Raw genomic sequence first — 11859 nt, 5'->3', positions numbered from 1 at the left:
TCAGTAAAACAACACAAAAGACTGATACTTCACATTTATTTATTCTTAAATACTTAAAAAATAACAATATAATTATAAAAATAATTATAAAATTCTCATTTTAAATATAAAATACAAAAGTATAAAAGGTATTTTGACACAATTCTATGCTAACATGTACATACAAGTACTACAAAGACCTAGTTCGTCTTCCTGGCTTTCATGCGCACCAACAAGTCTCCCTTTGGTTGGAGCATACCGAATCCATAACGGCTGGTGTTTATCTCCGGCATCTGAGCATCGATGTCACACAATTCCAAATCCATATCCAACACCAAGTACACAAACCTGAATGCGGGATACGGAAAAGACACAAAGTGGGTTCCAAAGTTAGATCATGGGAGGTCTATCTGTGCTAATTCCAGCATACTCACTGTCTGATGGTATTGATGGCAAACTGCTTTCCCACACAGCCATTGGTGCCTGCGCCCCACGGCATGGTATAATATTTCAACTTTCTGCCTCCTTTGTAAAAATCCTTCTTAGCCGATCCATCCTTATTCAGAAAGCGGTCAAACTGGAACTTCTGCAAACACATTTTCACAGCGGTGATGCGTCGGATTTGTTGACACAAATCCCCTTCAACGTGTGCGTCACTACAAGTTTCAAAGTGACCTTGCTATGTCCTTCCCACGCTAATTAGTGGTGATTTTGTTTCACTGCCATACTAATCCCTCAGAGGCGCATGGTTGACCTCTTATTGGGGGAAAAAGAACGGTCAGATATGTGTGGGAGTTTACCCCCCCCCCCCCTCTCATGCAAATGCTAACCGGGAGATTAGAAACACTTTGAGGAGGCGTAAATTACTCCCTGTTTCCACTGTATGACTCCGTCTCTATTTATTCAGTGTCAACAAATGTTTAGATGGAGCGGGGACAATTACACAAGTAATAAGAATACCCACCTGCGGCTCTGGGTGAATCTCAGGGTCCATTTGAGGGCTGGTGAACGGGAACAAGCACACCCGGTCTCCTTTTCGCAGATGGTACTTTTGACCATTAGCCATTTGAATGGTTTTCTCCTGCACTACCTCTCTGGTGATGAAGGGGGCAGCAGTGAGTCGAAGAGTCTCCTCCAAGACACTGTCTACAAAGGGCAGAAAGAAGAATTATAATTAACACTAGAACAGCAGAGGTTCCTTGTACGGTCATTCATCACAAACGTATCGGCTTTTTTAATTAGCCCAAAGCTAAGTAGGAGTAATTTGTTTGGTGTGTTTGTTTTATTGGCGCACGGTTTCCAAGACTGTACAGGATTTAGGTATAGACTTTTTTTTTTTTAAATGATGACATCATTCATTGAAAATTATTTTTGCTGACCTCATGGGTCATGGAGCCAAGTTTGAGAAGAACTGGTAAAGAGGAAAGCTTCAAACGGCCATCAATAAATGAAATGTTTCGGTTGCGTTTCACCCACCGAAAACTGGAGTGTTTCCACGGGAGTGGAGAAGAGAAGTTCCTGATGTTTCCATCTGGGCAATTTGCTTGAACTCGCTCCTCACAGCACTCAGCGCTTCAGGATTTGTCAACAAGAATCCTAAAAGCCAAAAGGCGGCGGGGCCGATGTTACCCTGCGAGCAAACAAAAAGAGAACAGTGACTACGTTGTCCTTTTTGTCTCACTCTGCTGTTGCATAGCGACAGCACAGGTGCTTGTTTGGCAAAGGCAAACAGGAGCACAATGTGACATGCGACAATCGGGGCAGAAAAAAGAAAAGGGGAAAAAAATCTTCAATCAAAACACGCCAGTCGAGACAGATTGCTCTTCTATTACAAGAGTCTCTTCTTTTGTTTGCATCCATTTGGACAGAAGCATTAAATAAACATTACATCATTTCCAAAAGTCAGTTATGATTATATTATTGAACTAAGTTTCATGATAAATGAGTTTTACTTTAATATTAGTTTTACTTTTTTCCCAGGATGACTAAATGAATATGCCCAAACACAATCAAACAAGCAAATTCAACATAAATGCTTCAATAAATTCTTCCCTTAAGGCAAAAACAACACGAGAAATGCAATTTAGAATTATTACAAACTCATCAACACCATTTCTGGTGTGAAAATGGTCTTTATGATTTAAATAGCATGTTTGTAATGAATGCCTGACTCGTACAAGTGTGACTCAGCGTCACTTCACAGTTATGATTCAAAAGTTGGAAATAAAACGAAGGCGACAAGTGCAGAACAAAATGATGAGTAAGCTGCCTGTGGGGCCAAGTTGACTTCTGATCAAACCAACACGTTGAATACAAAGAGGGCCTCCAGCAGGGCTGTAGGCAAGATGGAATGAGTCAGAATAGAGTTTAGATGAATGTGAGCGGAACTTGCCTCCAAAGTGGCAATCGCTCAAGCTCAATTATTGCTGAGTGAAAAGTTGGAATTGATCTTTTATTCATTGTTGATCAATTGTTCGTCTCACGGGCGAGGAGTGGACATAAAATTACTTACGGTACTAATTTTTGAGCTACTTTATCGAGAAAGTTTCTAATGGCTTTTTACATTTGAAAACGGATATCTGCACTCTCTGCTCCTTCGTTGAATTAATGCATTTTTTTTTTAAGTTAGCAAAATGGCTAATGGATACAAAAAGTTATAAACTTAGCACATTTTTACTTGAGGACATTTTAGCATCTGTAGTTTGTTACTTTGCCTTAAGTACAGGAGTGAAAGTCATCTACCAGAGCCTTTTTTTTTTTTTTTTTTTTACACAAATAGACTACATGAATGCAAAATTGTGATCCCCCCCAGCATTAAAGCAGAAAGTGAACACTACCCTCATGTGGAGAGAAGCCGAGTACTGCAATTCAAGTTCAAGCAAGTTCATTCGATAAAGCAGATAACTCCGGCTAATCTCCATCAGCCTTCCAATGTTCCCTAGACACAACACACACAACATCTCCCATCCAGATCTCACGCTCACTTGAGTGGCCCAAAGTTGCATCAGTACAGCCCGCTTCTGCATCTCCTCGTCCACTCCTTCACGCTGCAGAAGTCGCCTATAGGCGTAAATCCACGCGTGTGACCCTGAGTCCTCCGTCTGACCCGCCGGGGTCAAAAGTTCCCACAACCTGTGACGAGCATTCTGAGCTGTCCTGCTCTCATCTGTTAACAAAAAGAACAAAATAGACTTTCAATGAAGGGGAACGAATGACATTTTTCTTGCGATTGATTGGATTTTTCCTCAAAGTGCTTTTATGTGAATTCTAAATATATTTACATAAAAAGTAAATAGAGGCTTCTTCACTGATAGGAAATCAGCACATCAGATAGCTGTGTAAGCTCAGTAAACAAAATGACATCAAAGCAGCAAGACAGCTTGCAAAGACTTGTCAGTGAGTACAACAAAAGAGCAAAACAAGAAATATCGTGAAATCGCCTTTTCCACCCTTTTGTTTTCCCTCACATTCTGTCGTGTTTTTGAAGAAACAAGTCGCTGTTGGATGATTTATTTTTTTTTGCTTGGAGTTGAGAGCAAATCTTCTGATATGAGCGCTGAATGAAGCAAAAATTGTTGCCAAAGCGGTTTAATTCTTTACATTTGATTTCATCTCGTCATTCCTGTATGTTTTTTTTAAGAGGATAACATTTTTAGTGCTATTTCTCTTTTTAAAAAAACGAATTAATTACATTTCCATTCATTTCAATCTGAAAATATGATTTGAATCAGGAATTTGAATTTATTGTATAGTGTAAGGAATAAATGGAAAAATATCATGGCTATTAAAATCTAAAATTTGTGATGCTGCTTGCTTTAATTCCCCCTTTGAGTTATTACTGGAAGTTATTATAATCATTAGTGAGGTGTAGATCAATAACCACTGCACAGTATTTCCAATCTGAAACTTTGCTATGGAAACCAGAAAACAAGTACAGCAATGATGTCAAGGCAGCAGAGTGCAAGTAAGAGGTGAGGCAAGCGCGCCCAATGAGTCATAGCAATATATAAATGGGGGCGGGACCTCCCATTCGCTACTTCATTATTAATGGGCGGTTACCTCGCTTCAAGGTTCTTCTTGCAAGCTTGGTTAGGAGGTTGTCAAACTTGCGGTACTCGTCATAGACACTCGTAGGATCGGCACTATTATTATTCTGTTCTCCTCCGAAGAGCGTCAGGTAACCCGCCCTGTAAATAAAAAAGGAGACATTCAGGAATCATTTTAAACTTCAGGTATTTTTCCACTCATTTGCCCACACAATTGGGTGTCCCGACGCTTACGCATCTGGACACGTCTCGGATGCCTCATGGCCCGACGTCACATGTTTGCTTACTTTTATCACGCAAGCCGCATTTCCATGCGGGCGAGCGGAAAGGAGTTAGCAAACAAGTCATTTTAAAAGTGGAGCCATCCTAAGTTTATCTTGGGATGTTTACAAACAATGCAATGCAGGCTGGTATGTAAGCAGCAGTGGCTTTGTAAAGCAACCCAAGTGAAGTCAGAGATTTGTTTAGACATGTTGGAACACAACTGCGAAAAACATGCAATCGCTGAAATAGTAAGAAGGAAAAAAAACTGACTTGTCAACAAGCTAGTAGACCAGGAAAAATTGAGGTAAAGACATTACTTGAAGAGAAGGCCGTATGAGAAGTCGAAGAGTTCCTTCTGTTTCCAGTATTTCAGGTTCGGAGGGATCTCGGCTTTCAGCAAGGACTCCAGGTGTCTGCACATGGTTTCATTTAAGGTGGCCAAATTCATTCCTCGGAAGTGCCTGCGGTGGAACAAAGGCGGGTTAACTGCCGCGTAACAATGAGAACCTCCTGATTGATGACGTTGTGACAATGTGGAATTACTCATTGTCACCATTACGCACTTTGACCTATTGACTTTGCCCTACCTATATTTTCCCTCAGTTACTATAACACTGGGATTTATTTTCCACATTTTTACATCAGTATAGAATGAAAGAAAATCAGTGCTCCTTAGAGAATCACTGGACAATGTTCTTGGAGAAAGCGCTCTTTTTTTTTTTTTTTTCAGTTTTTGTTTTATCTTTTTAAACAGTAATATTTTTTATAATGTATTTTATATTCCCCTATTGCAAGGCGGGGCTGGAATGCATATCACTTGATAAATGGGTGTTCACTTTCATTCAGATGGACTCAAAGTGAGCAAAAGTGAAACCATAATTTCTAAAAATAGAGAAACGTTAAGACATAATGGGAGTGTTTATAAGGAACAAACCCATGAGAAATGGAAATGAACATGAAAAGGCTACATGACTTCAGGCCCTTGGGCAGAGGAGGAGCAAGGAGAGTAAAACGTACCGTTTCATCAGCGCTTTTGTGCGAGCGGGTTGGCGATGCGGCAGGCGCAACTTGAAAATTGTCTCCATGAGCACATCGGCATAGCGCTCAAAGTCCAGCGAGTCGCTGTCGTTGATCACGCAGTCGTATGAGTGAGGATCCAGCAGCACGGTCACGTAGCGCCCTACGACGCGCACCTGGACAGCACCGACGCAACACGTTTTTCTTAGTGAGTACTTCTACAAATGTGTATTAAATGTGGAGAGAACTGTAAAGCACAAACACGGTGAGCACACACACAGAAGCTGCTGTTGGCCACGGCTCACGTATAGAAACTCACACAGATGTCACAGCCACAAAAAGACATGAAAGTATTTTCTAAGCATATGAAGCAAACAGTTCCTTCACAAATGAATTTTTCCATGTATTAGTATTGTCAATAAAGAAATCCCAGTCCCATGTATATATATATATTTTTTACCTAAAAGTTATATCCATTTGTATTTAATGCTATTTTGGAATACTGTTACAGAGGTCTATTTCAAAGTGGAGTGTACTCACTGTAAAGATGTCGCCATGCTTCTGTTTCATTCGATTCAAGAACTTGGCTGCGTCTTTTCCAAATTCAATCGCATGACCCAGCCACGGGATCGCACCTTTGTCAAGAGGTGGATCACTCTCGGACCTGAAGCATAAAGTCAAATCAGAGCGCTGCAACATCGTGTGAGAGTTAAAATAAAAAAAATCCAACCTGGATCTGTGTGTGACGAGGAGGTAGAGTAGCACCGCTTGAACCAGTAGGAAGACAGTCCAGATCATCTCGTGTGGAAGTTGCCCTTGACGTTGTCGAGCGTGTGTGTGCTCGTGCCGCCGGCTGTCACTTCTTTTAAAGGCACTTCCGCCATAGCAAAGTGCCGCCTGCACATCTCGGAACTGCAAGGGATTGGACTAAGTCACGTAGCGTTTTTATTTCTGCACAAACCTTTTGGGATCTATATTTGTTTTGGAAACGTGACTCGAACGCTAAAATTTGCCACCCCCCCACAATTTTCTGTTTCTGCCAGGTCATTTTGCCTGAATTTTTTTTTCTTACTGTTGCTTTTGTGTTTTTGAGACCAGGTCTTGTAGAACTTTTGGAGTGATTTAAAGTTTAAAGAACAATAGGTAGCATGTCTGCTAAACAGTTCTGAAGTCTCAGTTTTGGTTTTGCTGTTTTTTTTTTTGTGTGGGGATTTTCTCCAGGTACGCCAGCTTCCTCCTACATTCCATAAACATTGAAGACTCTAAATTGTCTTTGTGTGATTGGTGGATTTTTTTTTTATATCGTTCACAGTGCAAGGTGTTTAACACAATGTAGTTTTTTTTTGTTTCTTTGAGAGGGTTGAGAAGGAAGCGCCCCAACATGCAAATCTTCATTTACATCATTGTGGAAAATTTTTCTTTCCTGCTTCAAAGTTGTTTAATTATTTACTAAAGAATGTGTTACACACAAACTAGTCAGTCAAGAGTATCGACACAATGACTTGTGCAATTCAACGAGAAACTGAGACCAAGCCTTTGAAGACATGTCCTACTAAGGACTTTTCTGACAGTGGCTTTTTTTGTCTTTGAGTTTTTTATTGATGCACCAAAAACATCTGCGATAACCTTTGTTTCAGTGTCATGAAATCAACTTAAGGCGGTAACAGTAAACATGCACTAGTAAGTCACTTCATTAGGTACAGCAGCAACCAATTTGTTACCGTTTGCGCTTGAATTAGAAGTGAAGCCAACAAAGGCTTTTTTTTGTTTGGCTGTACAGAAAAATGAGACTTGGCCACTTGACATGAAAACTTAAAAAAAACAGTTGATGAAATCAGCTAATACAACCAAAATTATGTTGATCCAACATATATATGATGGGAACTGCAATCTAAGAACGCTGACTGTCTTCTTGATCTCCTTGCGTTCGTGTCATCCCTTGTGATTCATACACATCTTCAGGAGTTTGGCCAAACACGGCGCCGGTCCGCCTGAGCAGGAACACTCCAGCGTGTAAACCGCCAACATTGACCCAAACAGTGTGCTGCTTCCTCCACAATCCCCCCATTCTAGACACGGCCTGCAGAGCACATAAAAAAAAATTGTGATCAACCATCAGACATATACAGCAGGCTAAAACTGAGAAAGACTATTGCGAAACAGTGTCTTCTGATTCACAGATTGATCATTTTGTGGGAGGTCATGCAGACGGGAATGAAGGCACGTCTACAAAAAAAGTGACGCAACTTTCCATAATGAAGGGTGATACCTTTGAAAAGCATTTCTTGTCCTGTGTCAACAGCACAGCCTTCCCAGAGGTCGGTTTGCATACGCGGGCCATTTCTCTCAGGCAGGATGGGTAAAGGTCCCAGTTCTTCTTCCTGGAGCCCATCCTTTAAAAGTAAACATCTCATTGGAGCAAAATGACTTACTTGACTTTCGACACAGCTGTTGTAAAACATTTTGTGTGTGCTATGAGTCCATACCTCTTCCCAAAGGGCATGTCAGTGATGATGATGTCAATTGAGCTGGACCTCACGGGTAAACTGCACAAATCCCAGCGGACAGTGTCAATGGGCAGCCCAGGGGCACTGTAAACACAGACACTTCATTACAATATTGTCAAAACAATTGTCAAGCACTCCCCAAATCGAGTTTCAAACTAGCTAATACCTTATTTAGTCAATAGAAAAAAGAATGCTATCTTAATGCTATAAATAAGCAATTTGCAACACCTAAATGTGAGTACTTATTTAACCTTGAAAATATAGCCTCAAGAATTTTGTGGCATTTCACACACCCAGTCGTTAGCGGGATCATTAACTACAGAGCCCGACATGTTTACAAGCTGCCTTTTCCACCGGTTTGTGACAGGCAAACTTGCTCTTTACGAAACAGTAAATAAACTAAAGCTACTTTGACAGCACGTCTCGCTGCAATAGTTGACTGCAGTGATGGAAAATATCCATCCACCAGATTTAAATAAATGTAAATAAAGCTCACCTGCCCTTGTCCGCCTTCCTTTTTTGAATATGACACACATTGTTGACCGTGCGGTTTACAGCCATATCATTGTTGTCTCCAGAAATATAAAAAGATGCCGGAAACTCTATTGCCCCCTGGAGGCACACACATGCACAAACACAACAGACGGCAAGTTAAATCATTGTCTAAATTAATTGTATTTCTCCAAACTGCGTTGTTACCTCCAAAGGGATTGCACCAGTCCCACACATTGGATCAAGGATAATATCGGATGGTTGAGGTTTACACAACCTGTCAGCACATAATCAGATGAGTATAAAAGAAAGAGGGGGATGCCCTGAGGGACTTTACAAGCCAAGTCAAGCACCACTCCATCTTCACTGCCATGTATCTGCCTGTTAAAAAGCTTATGAACTCTAAATCAGACTAAACACTTGCATGTACATGAGGTTTATAAACTATCTCATGGTACACACATTTTATAGTTATATATATAATAATAATCCCTTTGTAAAGTACAACGTAAACAGCAGAATGTGGTTTATTCAATCGCTTGGCAGTGAGTACAAAGCTCACTTCCGCCATCTTCTGGCACAAAAATGAACTGCTTGGATTAAAACTCATTCGTCCCAGTTTTATATTATTCGTTTACACAATATACACAAAGCCAACTAGATGGCAAACTGTACCTGAGCATGCCATAGCACAAGGTAGACCGGAGTGTGGTGGGTCCAAAGTGGCTGATGTTTCTCCTGTGAAGACTCTCCTCGGTGAGTGCGATGCCAATCACCACTTCGGTATTGTGTATATTTAATAAGACCTAAAGAAGGAAGCATTGGTTCGGTGGTCAATCAAATACACTCATCAACCACTTCAACATCTATTCATATTCAAAATAGAAATAGTGTCGCAGATACTCTATCAAATGCTCAGTTTTGATTGACATACAATTATTATTGAGGTAGCAGTTTGCAGCGATGGGAAATTACTTTGCACCGCACGGAGAGCGTTTTGCACGCCTCGTGTGACTTAGCCAAAATATTATCAGCAACTCGCCGAACGACACGGTGCAATTCAATTTGACAGCCCAGAAATCAAATCAGTTCTGCTCTATTTTAAGTCGCTTCATAGACCAGCATAGGGGGAAAAAAGCTATTTGATAAACTGCAGCGAGTGGCAGACTATTTCCTATTTCAGTTCTTCGCTTACCTCAATGTCAAACTTGGTCATGTCGGCTTTCCACTGGAAAAACTCTTGCACCGCCCCACCAAAATCTCGAGCTGCCTCATTGGAGGAAAAGCTGTGCTTGTCACCGGCCCGGTTACAAGTCACACGGAACTTTGTGACTTTAGCGTCGGGTGTTGCTTCCTCAGAGTCCTGAGTGCTGGTCTCGGCGTCAGGCGCCTCTTCTGTCGTGTTTGGGTCGTCAGCTGGAGGCGCTCCCTCTGTTTGCTCCTGCGACTCGCCCTCAACCATGGTTGTGTCTCCGACATCGTCGCTGGGTTTGACTTTGGTGCCATTGGCTCCTTTACGTTGGCTTTTTCTTTTTTTCAAAGTGCTGTTTAATTTCCACACCTCCAAGGCGTTGGTCCATGGGAGCTTGGAGGCAAGCTGCTGCAGCTCTGCCAGTGTCTCGTCCTGAATAAAAAACAAAACAAAACATGCAGATCTTAACAGCAACCCCAAATAAATAAGATGAATGCAAAATTCTGGCTTCAAAAGAATATTACTTAACAGAGATCAAACATCTGAACGTGATATTAGCTACAATATTATCCATTGCTTTTTTGTTTCTCCTTTTTTCCTGCTTTAGTAGCCTTGTCTCTAACTTAATTTCTTAGCATTAATAAGCCATCAAGACAATACATTTAAAATAAAATGGAACTTTGGCACCACCTTTTGGCACTTTAGGGTATTACAGAAAGAGTATTAAAACAGTGAATGTCCAAAAGTTGAAATGCGTTTGCTTAATATAGTAATGCCATAAAGATTATTAAAAAAAACAGCACTGAACCAGTACTGGACCAGTTTTTGCACATGACTGTTACCTTAGATTCTTTAAACTGGTACTGATCATATTCCTCTACAACCACAAACAGGTTGTCCACAGATCTCAGCTGATGAACCTACGGGGACATTCAATTCACATTTAGCTGTCGGAGGCGTGACGCAAACAACCGCAATTCCCCCCCTCAATCATCCGTCTCACCTGGAAGAGCTTGTCAGTAGTAACGGTGAAGTAAATACGACCACGGTCTTTGCTTATGCGCGCTTCAACGCCAATCTTCTCGTGAACCTCCTCTGCAGCCGTGTGTTCGAACCCAGTGGGTACCGTCGCCCCAATGGTGGCGCTGATGATGGACTCCACTTCAACGGCACCACCGTCTTCAGCGGAGAACATGGCCGTGAGTATCCTGTCATGAGACATGAAGGGAATTATGATCATCCACCCGTCTGTTAGGAAAAATACTAATTACTACTTTCCTAACAACCAAGTTTTTGACTCAGTGATACATAGATCCAGTATTTCACCGCTCTATCTTTTCTTATTTTTCACAATGCACTTTTAGGCCGTTTTTCTAAGAGTAAACACGAACACAAAGACAATCACAATGTGTTTGAAACGTGTGAGAAGTGTAAAACTATTTGTTTGCATTAGATCTGGAACACATTCCCATTTTAATCCATACTTCGTTATAGAGATCTGTCAGTTTATATTTCCAGTGGGGATTAAAAAAAATATATATATATTTGCAATTTACAAGATTAAAATGGTACTGTAGTGTAGAGCATTTTTTTTTTTTTTTTTTTACAAGTTACACTCTCTGGCTAATGCTAGCTTTGAAATGCTAGGAGGAAGTTGTCACGGCAAAATCAAGACGCCGACTCATGTAATAAAGCGCTGGCTTCACCGATAATCGTGTCAGTGCAATGAATTCACCGTCTGGAGTGGTCGATGCTGAAAACAATCTTTGAAGCGTGTTGCAGGTAAATTTGCCAAATGGACGTAGTCACACACGGCCAGACGTGTCTGCTGCACGTTGCTGCTGTTGTTGACGGAAATAGGGGACATCTTTCCGGTTTCAGACCTACACAATAAAACAGACTTTATTACGAAAATAAATAATCTTTTATGTTCGGGTTTACTGTAGATATTACTATGTATATGATATAGAAACTAGTTATCATCACACAAAGTTCGTTTGAAATGTTTTTATAATTATAAAAAAATGAAAATATAGTTTTATTATTAATTTTATCTCCACTAGAGGGAGGCATTGTACCGACAGTGTCACACTGACATGACCTGCCTTGGGTTTCTGCTTGATAAAACAAATGTTTCAAAGTCCATCCATCCTTTTCCAACACCGCTTCTACTGCAGGAGAATATTAACTATATATATTAATAAGTTGATAGTGCATATTTTAATTAGTGCATATTCTAATTTTATTTCTGTTTTTTGGGCATTCACTGAAAAAAAAAGTGAATCAGAATTTCAGTATATTTTTGTCTATCCTGCACGAATACCATCAAACGTACATGATGATTGCATTCATTATATTTCAA

General features: G+C 40.6%; 2 protein-coding genes across 3 annotated transcripts; both read right to left on the bottom strand.

Moving 5' to 3' along the window:
- Positions 1 to 22: 22 nt before the first annotated feature.
- Positions 23 to 6198, bottom strand: LOC125976858 (prostacyclin synthase). Of its 2 annotated transcripts, none has more exons than XM_049732805.1 (10): positions 6037 to 6198; positions 5847 to 5970; positions 5307 to 5482; positions 4607 to 4750; positions 4039 to 4166; positions 2817 to 3145; positions 1456 to 1609; positions 944 to 1125; positions 414 to 565; positions 23 to 327 (listed from the first exon to the last, which is right to left on the bottom strand). In XM_049732805.1, the coding sequence occupies exons 1-10, from the start codon at positions 6102 to 6104 to the stop codon at positions 180 to 182; spliced, it is 1605 nt and encodes a 534-aa protein (XP_049588762.1). In that variant the 5' UTR covers positions 6105 to 6198; the 3' UTR covers positions 23 to 179. The 2 variants fall into 2 exon arrangements, with proteins under 2 accessions (XP_049588762.1, XP_049588763.1); XM_049732806.1 differs by having other exon boundaries at positions 2964 to 3145.
- Positions 6199 to 6877: 679 nt separating this feature from the next.
- Positions 6878 to 11369, bottom strand: thumpd3 (THUMP domain containing 3). Its single transcript, XM_049732807.2, has 10 exons — positions 11233 to 11369; positions 10501 to 10705; positions 10340 to 10417; positions 9501 to 9929; positions 8981 to 9111; positions 8513 to 8582; positions 8310 to 8425; positions 7793 to 7897; positions 7576 to 7699; positions 6878 to 7386 (listed from the first exon to the last, which is right to left on the bottom strand). Exons 2-10 carry the CDS (start codon positions 10690 to 10692, stop codon positions 7198 to 7200), a joined length of 1434 nt encoding a protein of 477 aa, XP_049588764.1. The 5' UTR covers positions 10693 to 10705; positions 11233 to 11369; the 3' UTR covers positions 6878 to 7197.
- Between the last annotated feature and the right edge of the window lie 490 nt (positions 11370 to 11859).

Source organism: Syngnathus scovelli, chromosome 11 (genome assembly GCF_024217435.2).
Source record: "Syngnathus scovelli strain Florida chromosome 11, RoL_Ssco_1.2, whole genome shotgun sequence".
Lineage (NCBI taxonomy): Eukaryota > Metazoa > Chordata > Actinopteri > Syngnathiformes > Syngnathidae > Syngnathus > Syngnathus scovelli.
Note: the sequence above shows the minus strand (reverse complement) of the source record. Positions and strands in the feature narration are given on the sequence as shown.